Source organism: Limulus polyphemus, unplaced genomic scaffold (assembly GCF_000517525.1).
Source record: "Limulus polyphemus unplaced genomic scaffold, Limulus_polyphemus-2.1.2 Scaffold4247, whole genome shotgun sequence".
Lineage (NCBI taxonomy): Eukaryota > Metazoa > Arthropoda > Merostomata > Xiphosura > Limulidae > Limulus > Limulus polyphemus.
The window spans coordinates 54,012-67,146 of record NW_013669857.1 but is presented as its reverse complement, the minus strand read 5'-3'; the positions used below and the strand labels follow the sequence as shown (position 1 = coordinate 67,146).

Sequence of the window (13,135 nt, the reverse complement as noted above, 5' to 3'; positions counted from 1 at the left end):
ACAAAAATAAAATACTGAAATCCAATATAAGATAAGTTCTCTATAATTTTTTTAATTCACAAATGTGATTTTGCCCTCACAATAAGATCAAAATGGCCACAGCAGGTAAAGGGTTAAACTCTGACAACATAACTTCAGAGGAGCATGACATCTGAGATAAACTACTACGAAACATTACTGTTTGGGTATGGAGTTAAATAGTGGGACATTACCAAGACTCCAGTCAAAACTAAGGTTTACGAATATACAAAATAATAAATTAAATGAATATCTGAATCATACAATATATAGTTAGAATACTGGTTTTGTAATTAAAATATAACAATGTTCAATATAATACAAAGAAAACAATATGTTAAACATACTATGAGGTGTGTTTAACACAATTTCTCCCACTTTAACGAACCTCTGTCACTCAACAAAATACATGGAGCAGACAACAGAAAGTAACAAATAAAGTTAAATCTTCTGTAAAAGCCAAAAATTAAATATGATAAGTATCAATAAAATTCAATAATAACTAGACTTTAAAAGGAAATTTATAATAATCTTAACTATGGCAAAGTAATCATCAAAAACTAATGAACAACAAAAATAAGAAACTGAGCACTTTTGAAATGTAGACTTTTCTTAATTCAACTTAACACATTCACTGCTGCATAATAAATTAAGTATAAAAGAAAGAAATTAAACATTCAAGAGGTGCCAAGGAACATTCAGAGTCCCAGACTCATATGCCACAAGAAAAACGTGGCTTTAAAATACGGTCCATAACTAAAAGTCAGATGTGACACACCAGTAGGACACATGGCAGGGAATGTGCTAGCTAATGCCATACTATGTATATGAAACTTTTATACAGTTAGTAATAACTATACATAATAAAAGCTTAAATTAATGGAGAGGGGGGTAAATCAATGCTGATAAATACACTAAAAAGGTTTAGTGCTACCTTAAATAATTTCCAAAAGAATTAAAGTGTAGATGTTACAGTTTTAAAAAGGTTGTGATATTCAGTAAAGCTACTAACCATAATCGGCAGCAAGAACACTGCTAAAATTCGCTAGAAAATTGAATGAATTTTGTTCTTAAAATGCAATAAAAGAAATCTCATTTGTGAAGAATGCAAGAGAGTTTATGAGCTCTATTCAAAAAATCTTGTAATGTTGAACAACTTCTACTGAATCTAATAAGCTGTAAGTAGTAAAAATTGTAACCTAATTAATGTGGAAAGTTTGTAATTTAAAATTTAATGTGTTCATTTTATTTGAAAATCGAACTTCAATGTTTAATTAATGATGCTGATATCTAAATTGAGATAGTCTGCTATATTTTTAGTGAAAGAACTTCAGAGCTTTTCCTAAGGATTTTTATCAATTGCACAATTATATTTTAACTTCATCATTTTTTAATACATGATGCCTTATTGCACCTCATATATACAGGTCTAATAACAAATGATCCAAAAAATGAAGAATATTCTAGTAATTATATTTATTTATCAACTCTGAAAAGGAATTTGATAATCTTACATATTGTTACGTCTCCGTTCATTAGTTAATTTTCCATAAGTTCGTTCTGACGAAACTTTAGCGACACAAGTCCTTTCTTAAATAAAACTGATTTATTCTTTCCGAATACAACTTTATGATACACTTAATTTCAACAGTCGCTCTGTAACAAATGCTCTAATTCTCAACGAACGTCTCACGTGCTCGTGCTCAACAATACTCAGTTCAATTACATACCATTGTTCCATCACGTTGTGACCGTCTTATACATATCAGACTACCCCCAATCTCGTAGTCTCCCGACAATTCACGAAGGTTCGAGAAGGACGTGGCGTGTTACTAGTCATGTGACCTCGCTGATACAACAATATATTGTTTTTTTTAGTTATCCACTTGAACTTACTTATATAGGTGAATTATTAACTGCACAAATATTTTTAAAGGTGCACAATTTGTGATCAACTGCAAACTAGGAAAACCCCCAGAGAACATTTTTTTCTAGAATGAGCTCAAATAGATAAAAGTTGTTTGGCTGCATGAAGAAAACCTTGATAATTAGGTATAAAAACATTATCACTATCTACAAAACCAGTAAAGTAAAACCTTATCTCAATACCATTTAAGAAACAAAACATTTCTGATCAAGTAATGATATTACTCATACACTACATGCTAGGAGTGGATCATATTCCTCTCTATATAATTCATGGTAGGAAAAATTACTAAAAGGAGCCCGGAGCTAATAAAAAATATGAATGTCTGTTCTAAGAAAGTTAAAAGGAACCATGTTGCTCAGTATTTAAAAAAAACAAGGTAAAACTGACTTACCTTAATGCTGAAAACCCTCCAAACAGAGCACCTGATGCAAGTCCCACACAAAAACCAAGGGTAAAGCCCATTTTCACCCGATCCCAACAAGAAGGCCCTCTCTGATACTGACCTGAGATTGGAACTGGCATGCTGCTATAAACAGAAATATTAGCCTGTTTACAAGGCAGAAAAACAAGGAAATATCTTTTAATATGCCATTTTTTCCTTTGCAAATCTAAGACAAGTATAGTTTCATACAATGTTATAGATTTTCAGTTTAACATTAAATGCTGCATATACTGTTTATACATTTATCATATCAGGTGAAGCTGCATTTCAGAGCATAGGATATGATACGTCAAAGAATAACAGGTCTCTATCTTCACGAATTATATTTTAAATTTTTACCTGTGGTGAAATCATTAATATCATTTTCCAGACCTTTTATTTCAGAAAATTCAAAATTGTTTACAACAGGGTATTAACATTTTAGAATTTAAACATTAGCCACGCATCAACATTTTAAATTAGGCTCAATGTATTAAACATTAAAAATGTAGAAATCAAATATTAAGGAACTGAGAGCTACTCAAAAGTTCTTTTGTTGTTTACTTCCTACTTTTGTCATATAAAATTACTGAAAGATAGTTTCATGTTTCACCTTAATCTTGCACTTGTAATAGTATGTCACACAGTTTTGAGGAAATTCCCTACATCAATATTATGATTAATATTACTAATAAATTCTATATTTAACAAACAGATATTACTACCTAATTGAATACAAGACTGCAACAGACAAGAAAATACATTTAAGTTATGGTTATAAATATTTCATATAATCAAACACACAAAAAAAAACACCTGTTGAGTTTTTCCAAATATAATAATTAATGTTGAAGATGATAATTTAATTACTTTTAATTGAAACTATGTTTCTGACACATGGCCAGCATAATCCCCCACTGTATAGAGGTACAAAAAATCAAAATGAAATTCACCATGCTATAGCAATGCCACTTTCACAAACAGCTTACTTACAGGGGAAGTATTGGAACAATGCTGAGCCATATTAAAATTAAGTGATTTATGCTCATTTTCTAATCAGAACATATTATTGTACCCCAGATGCAAATATTTTCATGTTACTTCACAATTTTTATATATTAATAAAAATATGTGGTATTATATACATATAAAGCTATTTGTAAAGGAGGTAGTAGCACTTTCTCAAAGTTTTTTCAACTGTTGTAATAACACACATATATCCTAAGCCATTTTTTATGAAATTTAAACATTTAATACAGTGAGTGGAATCTACCACTGGGTGTGGCCTAGTGATTAATGATCTATCAAAACACAACCAAGTGGATAAAACTCACAGACATGTAAAAGTAGTTTTAAAATGCCTGGACAATTATGTTATAAAACTAAACTTTGAACATTTCTTATGAATTATGTCTCTATTGTAACTCCGCCATTGCTTGGTCCCAAGTCCAGGATGAGAAAGGAGGAGGGTTGGGCACAGGGCTAGCAACTCCACCCTGTAAAAAAACAACCTGCTACAGAAATTGCAACAACTTCATCCCAGTAGCTGCCTGGACGGGAAGACTCCTCTTCGGTGGAGCCCATGACGCGGACTGGTGAAAGCCTTCGGGAAGCCAGCTCGCCGACAAGTCTTCTTACGACCAAGGCCAAGACCAGGATAGGAACCTGGAACACCAGAACCCTGTATGAGAGTGGCAAGTCAGCACAAGTGGCCAGCGAGATGAGAAGATATAACATCAAGGTTCTCGGACTATGTGAGACCCGATGGAATGGAAGCGGCCAGACCAGACTGTCTTCAGGTGAAACCATCATTTACTCCGGACATGAAAACGTGGACCACGACCACACCCAAGGAGTTGCACTACTACTGCCTTCAGAGGCTACAAGGGCATTGATGGCATGGGAACCCGTTTCAGCAAGACTTATGTCAGCAAGATTTAACTCCAAGGGCAGGAAGATAACCATCATCCAATGCTATGCACCAACCAATGCGGCAGATGAAGAAGAAAAAGAAGACTTTTACAGTTCCTTGCAGTCCCTTTTCGACCGGACTCCAAGAAGAGACATGAAGATCGTAATGGCCGACTTGAATGCTAAGGTGGGAGACGACACCACAGACAGAGAACTCATTATGGGCAGACGTGGCATAGGCACCTGCAAAGAGAACGGAGGGCTGTTTATAGACTGCTGTTCTTTCAATGACCTAGTCATAGGTGGTACCATCTATCCTCACAGGAAGATCCACAACACCACTTGAACATCACCTAAATGGGAAGACGGACAACCAGACTGACCACTTCACCATTGACTGCAAGTAGAGACGAAGTCTGCTGGATGTCAGAGCAAGGCACGGTGCTGACGCAGCCTCAGACCATCAGTTGCCTGTGGCTACACTGAAGACCAAGCTGAGATCCTCCTGTGACTCTTCAGGCAGACCACACCATAAATTTAACATTCAGTTTCTGAAAGATGGCAAGAAAAAAAGAAGAGTTCAACTGTGAAGTCAGAAACAGTTTTGAGGCACTGACAGATCTGGTAGAAGAGACAATAGAGAACCACTGGGCTGAATTACAGAAGACCTGGAAGACCGCTTGTACCAAAGTACTGGGGAGGAGGCAGAGGGAGCAGAAGGAGTGGATGTCAAAAGAAACATGGGAGAAGATAGAGAGGAGTAGAAAACTGAAATAGAAGATAAACAGATGTCAGGACCAACAAGTGAAGGGAGACTTAAGAGCAGAGTACTGGGAAACAAACCAAGAAGTGAAAAGAAGCGCAAGGTACGACAAGAGGCAATACATACAAGGTTTGACAGAAGAGGCAGAGGCTGCAGCCAGTCAGAATAACATAAAGAGACTCTATGAAATCACACATGCTTTGTCAAGGAAGAACTTCAACCTAAGTAAGCCAGTCAAGGACAAACAGGGAAGAACCATCACAAGCGATGTAGAACAGAGAGCATGGTGGGTAGAGCATTTTGAGGAGATTCTAAACTGACCACCACCACCAGCTCCTTCTGACATACCACCAGCAGAGGAGCCCCTACATGTCAACACCAACCCACAACCAAAGTCAACAAGTCCTTGAAGAACGGCAAAGCAGCAGGTCCTGACGGCACCCTGCTGGAAGTTCTCAAGACAGATGCAGCAGCAGCAGCAGAGACACTGCATCCTCTCCTGCAGAAGATTTGGGAGCAGGAGCAAATGCCCGCTGACTGGAAGCTTGGGTACCTAGTGAAGCTGCTCAAGAAAGGAGACCTTTCCCAGTGCGGCAACTGGCGAGGAATCGTGCTGCTGTCCATCCCCAGCAAGATGCTGACTAGAATCATCTTGGAGAGACTGAAAGAGGCACTAGACTGAGATCAAAGCAGGCAGGATTTAGACAAGATAGATCGTGTACAGACCACATCGCCACTCTGCGCATCATCATCGAGCAGTTTATCGAATGGCAGTCTCCTCTGTATACAACTTTCACTTACTTTGAAAAAGCCTTCGACAGCATTGACAGGGAAACCATCTGGAAGCTGATGCAGCACTACGGAATTCCTCCGAAGCTCATCAGCATCATCCAGCAGCTCTATGAGGACTCGTCCTGCCAGATAATCCACAATGGAAACTGACAAGCCCCTTCCCAGTGAAAACCGGAGTGAGGCTAGGCTGTATGCTGTCTCCGACAATCTTCCTCATCATCATGGACTGGATCATGAGGAGAACGACTGAGGGTAGTGCCACCGGCGTCCAGTGGACCCTCACCAAACAGCTGGAGGACCTGGATTTTGCAGACGACATCAGCCTTCTGTCCCACAAGCAACAGCATGCACAGTCCAAGCTCACCCAGCTCGCTGAGGAGGCAGGAAAGACTGGCCTGAAGATCAACACCAGAAAGACGGAGGTGATGCGGCTGAAAAACAAACAAGGGTGCCCACTGCAGCTGCAGGGAAAAGACATCAAGGAAACAGAGCGCTTCGTTTACCTTGGAAGCATAGTAAGCAGAGATGGCGGCGCAGCCGAAGACATTAGGAGCCGGATCAACAAAGCAAGGCTCACGTTCGACACCCTGCGACTCATCTGGAACTCCAAAGCCTTATCCCTGCGCAGCAAGATCCACATCTTCAACACAAATGTAAAAGCAGTCCTCCTGTATGGGTCCGAGACATGGCGAGTTACGAACACCATCACCAACAAGATACAGATGTTCATCAACAAGTGCCTGCAACACATCCTAAACATCAGGTGGCCAGAGAAGATCTCAAACACAGAGCTATGGAAAAGGACCAACCAGAACCCACTCAGCCAAGACATCAGGAAAAGAAAATGGGGCTGGATCGGACACACACTGCGAAAACCAGTTGACAACGTTACAAGGGAAAAGAAAAGCTGGGAGGCCAAAACAGACATGGAGGAGATCGGTCGGGAGTGAAGCGAAGGTCGCCAGAATGGCGTGGACCCAGCTGAGGAGAGCAGCCCAGAACAGAGTCCGTTGGCGAGGTGTTGTTGCGGCCCTATGCTCCACTGGGAGTCTAAAGGATTAAGTCAAGTAAGTCATGTCTCTAGTGTCCTTTTTCACTGTTTATTTTCAGGATACTATGTTTCAAAGACTGACAGAAATGGCATCAGTACTGTTACTATTTCGGTTTAGAGCTGGGTGATTATTTCAGTTTGCCAATTGATTATCCTTACATGATGGCTTAAAAAAATCCATTATTCTCATGAGGTGGATGGCTATTAAAATCATGATAAAAATTGGGTACTGATAGCTGCAATTGGCAGAGTACAGATAGCTCATTATGTAGCTTTCTCCTTACCAACCAACAAACAAACATGACAATATTTAAGTTAGTTGGATAGTTGAAATAATCAAAAATAGTAATAACCGGAAACCCTAATTTTGATTAGGTGATTATTTTCAAGAGTAAGTAACAGCCATGTCCTAGAACTTAATTCCCAGTGGTCATCGACCTTTAAAGTGAGGTGCATTTTGGTTTTTAATAAAAACCAAGTACGGTTTAAACTTAATCTTGAGATTTGTTTATTCATAACTTTTAACTTATTTTTATATAGTGTTAGTGTTTTTGTGTAAATAAACATATATACGATCCCAGTTGTAGATTGAAGAGACCAATATACTCCATAGTACAATATTCTCTAAGCCGATATTTCACCGGTCTAACTGACAACTGTGCAGGATAACTCTTTAGCATGGGAAGTACAGGGGGCTAAATCTTTTTACCAGTACCCTTATTCATAAACATAATGGGTATATGGGGAAATAAATACTAAAAATCTTTTATATTTCTTAAATCACAGCAAAACTACAGATCTAATAAAAGAATAAAACCAAGAAATATTTCTAGCTTACTTTAATAATGCTTGGAGATGGCTTGAATGGGTAATGAAGAAAAACTTTAATATAAGTTTAACATAACAGCATAACTTACATTAAAGTTTTTCTCCATTACCCATTCAAGCCATCTCCAAGCATTATTTGTCTCAAAGTGGGTTCCTCATCATCGAATTTGAATTCATGTAGCCTAGTTTATCCACTAGGGGGCATCAAATCTGTTAGATTCAACACACAGAAAATAAAAATTCTAAAGAATAAGTTGAGCTTCTGAAGCCACCCTCAAATTTAAATATGTCAAACATAAATATGTGGTTTTGATAAAAGGGAAAATGAGGTCGTCAAAATCATTTATTCACTAAGGGGCACCAAATGCTTTGTCTGTTGTATTTAGCAAAATACTGAAAACAGGGCTTTCACATTCATTTAGTATTAGATCTAGTATCTAGTTTTTTTAGTTGTTTTTATATTTTAGAGCTTTATTAATTATCCTTTTACTCACAAATAATTAATTACTTGTTCCTTTAAAACATGACAATTTTGAAGAAAATGGACTGACACTTAAATTGAGATAAAACAATTTTCAAACTAATTGTCAAGGTAAGATATACTTTATACTTAAGGTGATATATGAAATTTTTGTGTTATCATATTGATATAAAATCAGATGCCATATTTTACAAATGTTAATAAAGTTATGCAAACTATACAAAATCTGAAAAATGTTATTTTTATTCTTGTACAAGCAGGGCCGGATTAAAGCCTTCGTAGGCCCTAGGCACCTTCAGGATTTTGGACCCTCAACCAACATTCAGTTACTTTATATATATATATATATTCCCTTCTTCTTCTTGCAGGTAAATAGCTGAAGCATGTAGGATGGTTATCGAAGAAAACATGAATCTGTGCATGTCCAAAGAAAGAAAAGAGGATCCATGTAAGAAGAGATACGAAAACAGCGAGGCTCAATATTAACATTTTAAAAAAGACGACACAACAACTGACAGTTCTGGTACTTCAAGAAGTGGAGCACAGGACATCTCTATCTCTGAGACTGATGATGTGACAGCATCTACTTGTTTTCAACAGGAATGCAGTGTTCAAGAAGATTGTTCTCCACCTGAACCACGATCACCCGTGTCGATGGTGTCAGCCGTGTGTGAGGAGGAGCAATGCAGAAGCAGTGATCCTGCTGAATGGGAAGTGAATGCAACTTTAATGAAATATTATGCAGATCACATTCTGTCACAAAACTTGGATGCAGACTTTGACAAAAGTGGTTGACAGTTTGGTGACAAAAAACGATTTGTCCAAAAAGAATACTTCTACAGATACATGCCAAATGGTAAGATTATTAGACATGACTGGTTGACCTATTCGCCTTCAAATGGAAAAGTGTTTTTTTATGTGTGCAACCTATTTTCTAATGATGAGCATCCCAATCAATTTAAAACAGGATTTGATGATTGGAAGAACACCACTGCCAGAATATACTCACATGAGCAGGCAAAATATCAGTTACATGCACTCTCTAACAAGTTGCAGCATCAGAAAGCTACTAGAATAGATGCAGAGCTGGAAAATACCAAGCAAAAAGCATGTAGATACTGGTTTGAAGTTCTAAAAAGAATAGTAACTGTTGTGAAATTCCTTTCTGAGAGAGGCTTAGCCTTTTGAGGTGACAATGAAATCACTGGCAGTCCAAACAATGGAAACTTTCTTGAGTGTATTGAATTATTGGCTGAAACCGATCCTTTTCTTCATAAACATGTTGAAAAATTCAAAAATCATGGAAAAGGATATGTGTCCTACTTTTTTTCAACCATTAGTAATGAATTTATAGAAATGTTGGGATTAAAAGTTAAGGAATATATTATTACAGAAATCAAAGATTCGAAGTACTACGGTGTAAGCATTGATTCCACACCGAATATTAACCACACTGATCAACTTACTGTAATACTTTGACATATGCTCTCTGATGGTAAAATTGAGGAAAGAGTTGTGCAGTTCATCCCTATTGAGAGACATAATGACAAGTACCTCTTTGATGTATTGACCATATTTTTCAACAGAGTGGATTAGATCTTGCAAGGTGCAGATCACAATTTTATGACAATGCAAGCAACATGAACGGGATATACTCTGGTATGCAAACAAGATTCAAAGAAATCAACAAGTTAGAAGAGTGGATACCATGTGCAACCCATAGTCTAAATTTGGTAGGATCTGTTGCTGTAGAAAGTTGCATGATGGCTGTGAACTTTGGTGTTCTACAGTTCATATACAATTTCTGTTCGGCTTCATGACAAAGATGGAGTATATTTACTGAAAGTCTCAAAACCAAAAGACTTGCATATGTAGTTCACAGTATATCATAAACACGATGGTCTGCAAGAAATGATGCCATGACAGCCCTATTCATGAACTACTCAGAGATTAGAGTCAGTGTTGCAGAACGTGCTGGACAACCTCCTTCAGCTGTACATGAAGCTAAATCCCTTGCCAAAAAATCTGATATATTTGAAACTGCATTATTTAATGTGCACTATCTGGAATGACTTACTTAAAAACTTAAACACAGCCAATAAAGCTATTCAAGAACCTGGAACAAATTGGTCACAGTCATGAAATTGTATGACAGTTTTCTGGCATACTTCTTAGAGATCTGTGACAAATTTAACAGTTTTGAAAAAAAACGACCAAGAAATTTACTGAAAGTGACTACAAAGAGAAGATGGGGACTGAACACAAACATGTGAGGAAACATTTTTTTTTATGAAGGAGTCAGGGATGACACAGTCTCAACCATGAGTGCGAGTGACAGATTTCAAACACAAACATTTTATCCTATTGTAGACAAGCTCATTGTTGAGATGAGTAGACGTCGAAAAGCATATTCCATGTTGTACGACAAATCACCGTCCTGGGATGCATGTATCTTGAAATCCAGGAATCTGGTAAAGACTTATTCCAGTGATGTGGAGGAATCCTTTGCTGATGAATTTTTGTTACTCCCAAACATGTACCCAGAAAATAAAACGAAATGCTGAAGTAACTAATCAACAATGGACTAATAACCAGTTTTCATAATGTCCAAATTTATCTTTAACTGTTTGCAACCAGTTGTAAATGTGAGCAGTCCTTCTTCAAACTTAAGAGAATTAAAAACTGTTTAAGATCAACTATGGGCCAAGACCAGCTCTCTTCTCTTTCCTTACTTTCAATTGAGAGTGAACTGCTTCGAAAGATGGACACTGATGACATTATCAAAAATTTTGCACTGAAAAAAATCCCGTAAAGTTTGCACTTGATTTATTTTGATATATTGAATGTGAGCAATCTTTTTTAATGTTTGAAAAAACCTTCTCTTATTGTTTCACTTTCTTCTATTAAAATAAAATATAATTCTATTTTATATTTCTTATACTTATTTTTTATAATTTTATAATACTTAAATGATTTGAAATACACTTTCCATAGGCCCTAGGCACTGTGCCTAATGGATAATATGGTTCTGTATACAAGTACCAGCACAAAGTATAAACTATTTCAAACTCAATTAAACTAACTACCCTCAACAAAGATCATAAGAAATATAACTCGCACAATTATCAGTTTTCAACAGATGCTACATGCAGATTTACATGGTCAATTATTGCAGTGTGTTAACAAATTTCATGATAGACATTCCCTCAAAAAATATAACTTACTAGAGTTGTGGTAAAACAGTGCTGACACAATATAAAAGCTTCAAAGCTAATTTCCTAAATTGTGTATTTAATCTGTATGGAGAAGTTTCACTTTCATAGTAAATACATAAGTATATATATATATATATTAGGTACTTGATTAAAAGTTCTATAAATGTCGGAGAAAAACATTATTAATCAATTTAATGTACCAATTCTTTTCTAACTTGAGATTTGACACCACGTCCTAGTTAAAATAATTACTCATTTCTCCTTCCATACCTAATTTCAGACACGTTTGTAGTCACGTATGTTAAAGTATTTTTATCCTATACTAAATCTACATTGTTTTTCTGACTTTTGAAAATTTTACACTTCAAAAATATAAGCATATTTTTAAAATTTTTATATTTCCCCAATATGTTGGAGCTAATAACTTTCAGTTTTATGCTCCTTAGTGTCACCCTAAATACCCCATTTTTCATGTGTTAAACTTTAAATTAAACTAAAGCCAGATTCTTTGTCTGACATATTGTAAATTTAATTTTAATTTAAGATGGCTTTTGAAATGCAAATAACTTTATAAAATGTTTATTTCCCACAGCATATTATGTGTCTATGTTATTAGTACAAGGGAGTAATCTAAGATTAAGAATATTACTTTTACCTACCTAAGTATCTAATTCCAAGCAGAATATTATCTACTCTAGTGTACTACCCTTTCGACTGAAAGACGTTGTTGAAAAATCCCAGCGCCCTCTTACAAGTTACATAGTAAACGTTTGACAAATCGCCAGCTTCGAGTAATTTCTCAATAAATGATTATATTTTCTAATAACTTTAAAAATCATTTCAATCTTGATAGGTGAAAAACTCAAGAGACATAATAAAAATATAAGGTTAATTTAAAACTATCAGTAAATAAAACTCGTCATTATATGTTAAAATAAAAATGAATCGGTTTTTACCCAGAAGATTAGTATATTTCATTAAAAAGAGTTACTGCCTATAATGACTTGTTTTATCATCTGTATACTTTTAAACTAAATGTACAACTGTACAAAGTTCAGTGTTAAAACTTTGCAAGCATCTATGTTACTGTTATCAACTGTGTTTTTGGATAACGGTGGATAAACTTAAGAGCACTAAACAGCCAATTTCAATCATTCTTGAACACGAACTTCCCCTTTCTCTCCTCATTTTTTCCTTTTATTAAAATGAAGCTTTTTTGTACTTCTGTTTGTTTGTAGTTAAGCACAAAGCTACACAATGGGCTATCTGTGCTCTGCCCACCACGGGTATCAAAACCCAGTTTCTAGCATTGTAAATCCACAGACATATCGCTGTGCCACTGGGGGCTTTTGTACTTCTATCAGGTAGCATGGCCTGATGGTAAGGGCGCTCGAATTGTAGTCTGCGGGTCGCAGACATGGAGGGGGGAGAGGTCAAAATCAAGGAACGATGGACCCGTCTTTAAAATTTTGCCATTACAGTTAAGATAATAGGTAAGCTCCCGCAGTCAGATTTGATGGGTTTATTATTTCTAGGGTTAGTTTAAGCCAAACTGCAAACCTGCAGATATATATACTTCATAATAGTAAATTTTGGTTCACCCCGATCACGCTGTCTCATGGGATGTCTGCAAGACTGCATCAGTCTCTTTGATATCCAGATGTCGGTATTACCAGCAGGTGGCAACAGATTGACCCCAATCACACTATGTCAGTGCTCAGGGAA

At 36.4% G+C, this 13,135-nt stretch overlaps 2 protein-coding genes across 3 annotated transcripts in view; one reads left to right on the top strand and one right to left on the bottom strand.

Annotated features, from left to right (window-relative positions):
• Positions 1 to 12,150, bottom strand: part of LOC106470850 (reactive oxygen species modulator 1-like) — an 18,202-nt gene extending 6,052 nt beyond the window's left edge. Inside the window, exons 1-2 of one of the 2 annotated variants that reach the window (XM_013931422.2) lie at positions 12,070 to 12,150; positions 2,340 to 2,474 (exon numbers count right to left, since the gene is read on the bottom strand). In XM_013931422.2, the coding sequence (XP_013786876.1) occupies positions 2,340 to 2,470 (131 nt within the window). In that variant the 5' untranslated portion in view covers positions 2,471 to 2,474; positions 12,070 to 12,150. The remainder of the gene's footprint in view (positions 1 to 2,339; positions 2,475 to 12,069) is intronic. The other variant, XM_022399483.1, reaches the window with a different exon arrangement.
• Positions 3,952 to 4,626, top strand: LOC106470848 (craniofacial development protein 2-like). Its single transcript, XM_013931421.1, has one exon. The coding sequence runs from the start codon at positions 3,952 to 3,954 to the stop codon at positions 4,624 to 4,626; it is 675 nt and encodes a 224-aa protein (XP_013786875.1).
• Positions 12,151 to 13,135: the final 985 nt, after the last annotated feature.

What these genes read in the sequence shown, in the direction of transcription:
- LOC106470848 (XM_013931421.1), top strand. Translation starts at nt 3,952, where the DNA reads ATGACGCGGACTGGTGAAAGCCTTCGGGAAGCCAGCTCGCCGACAAGT.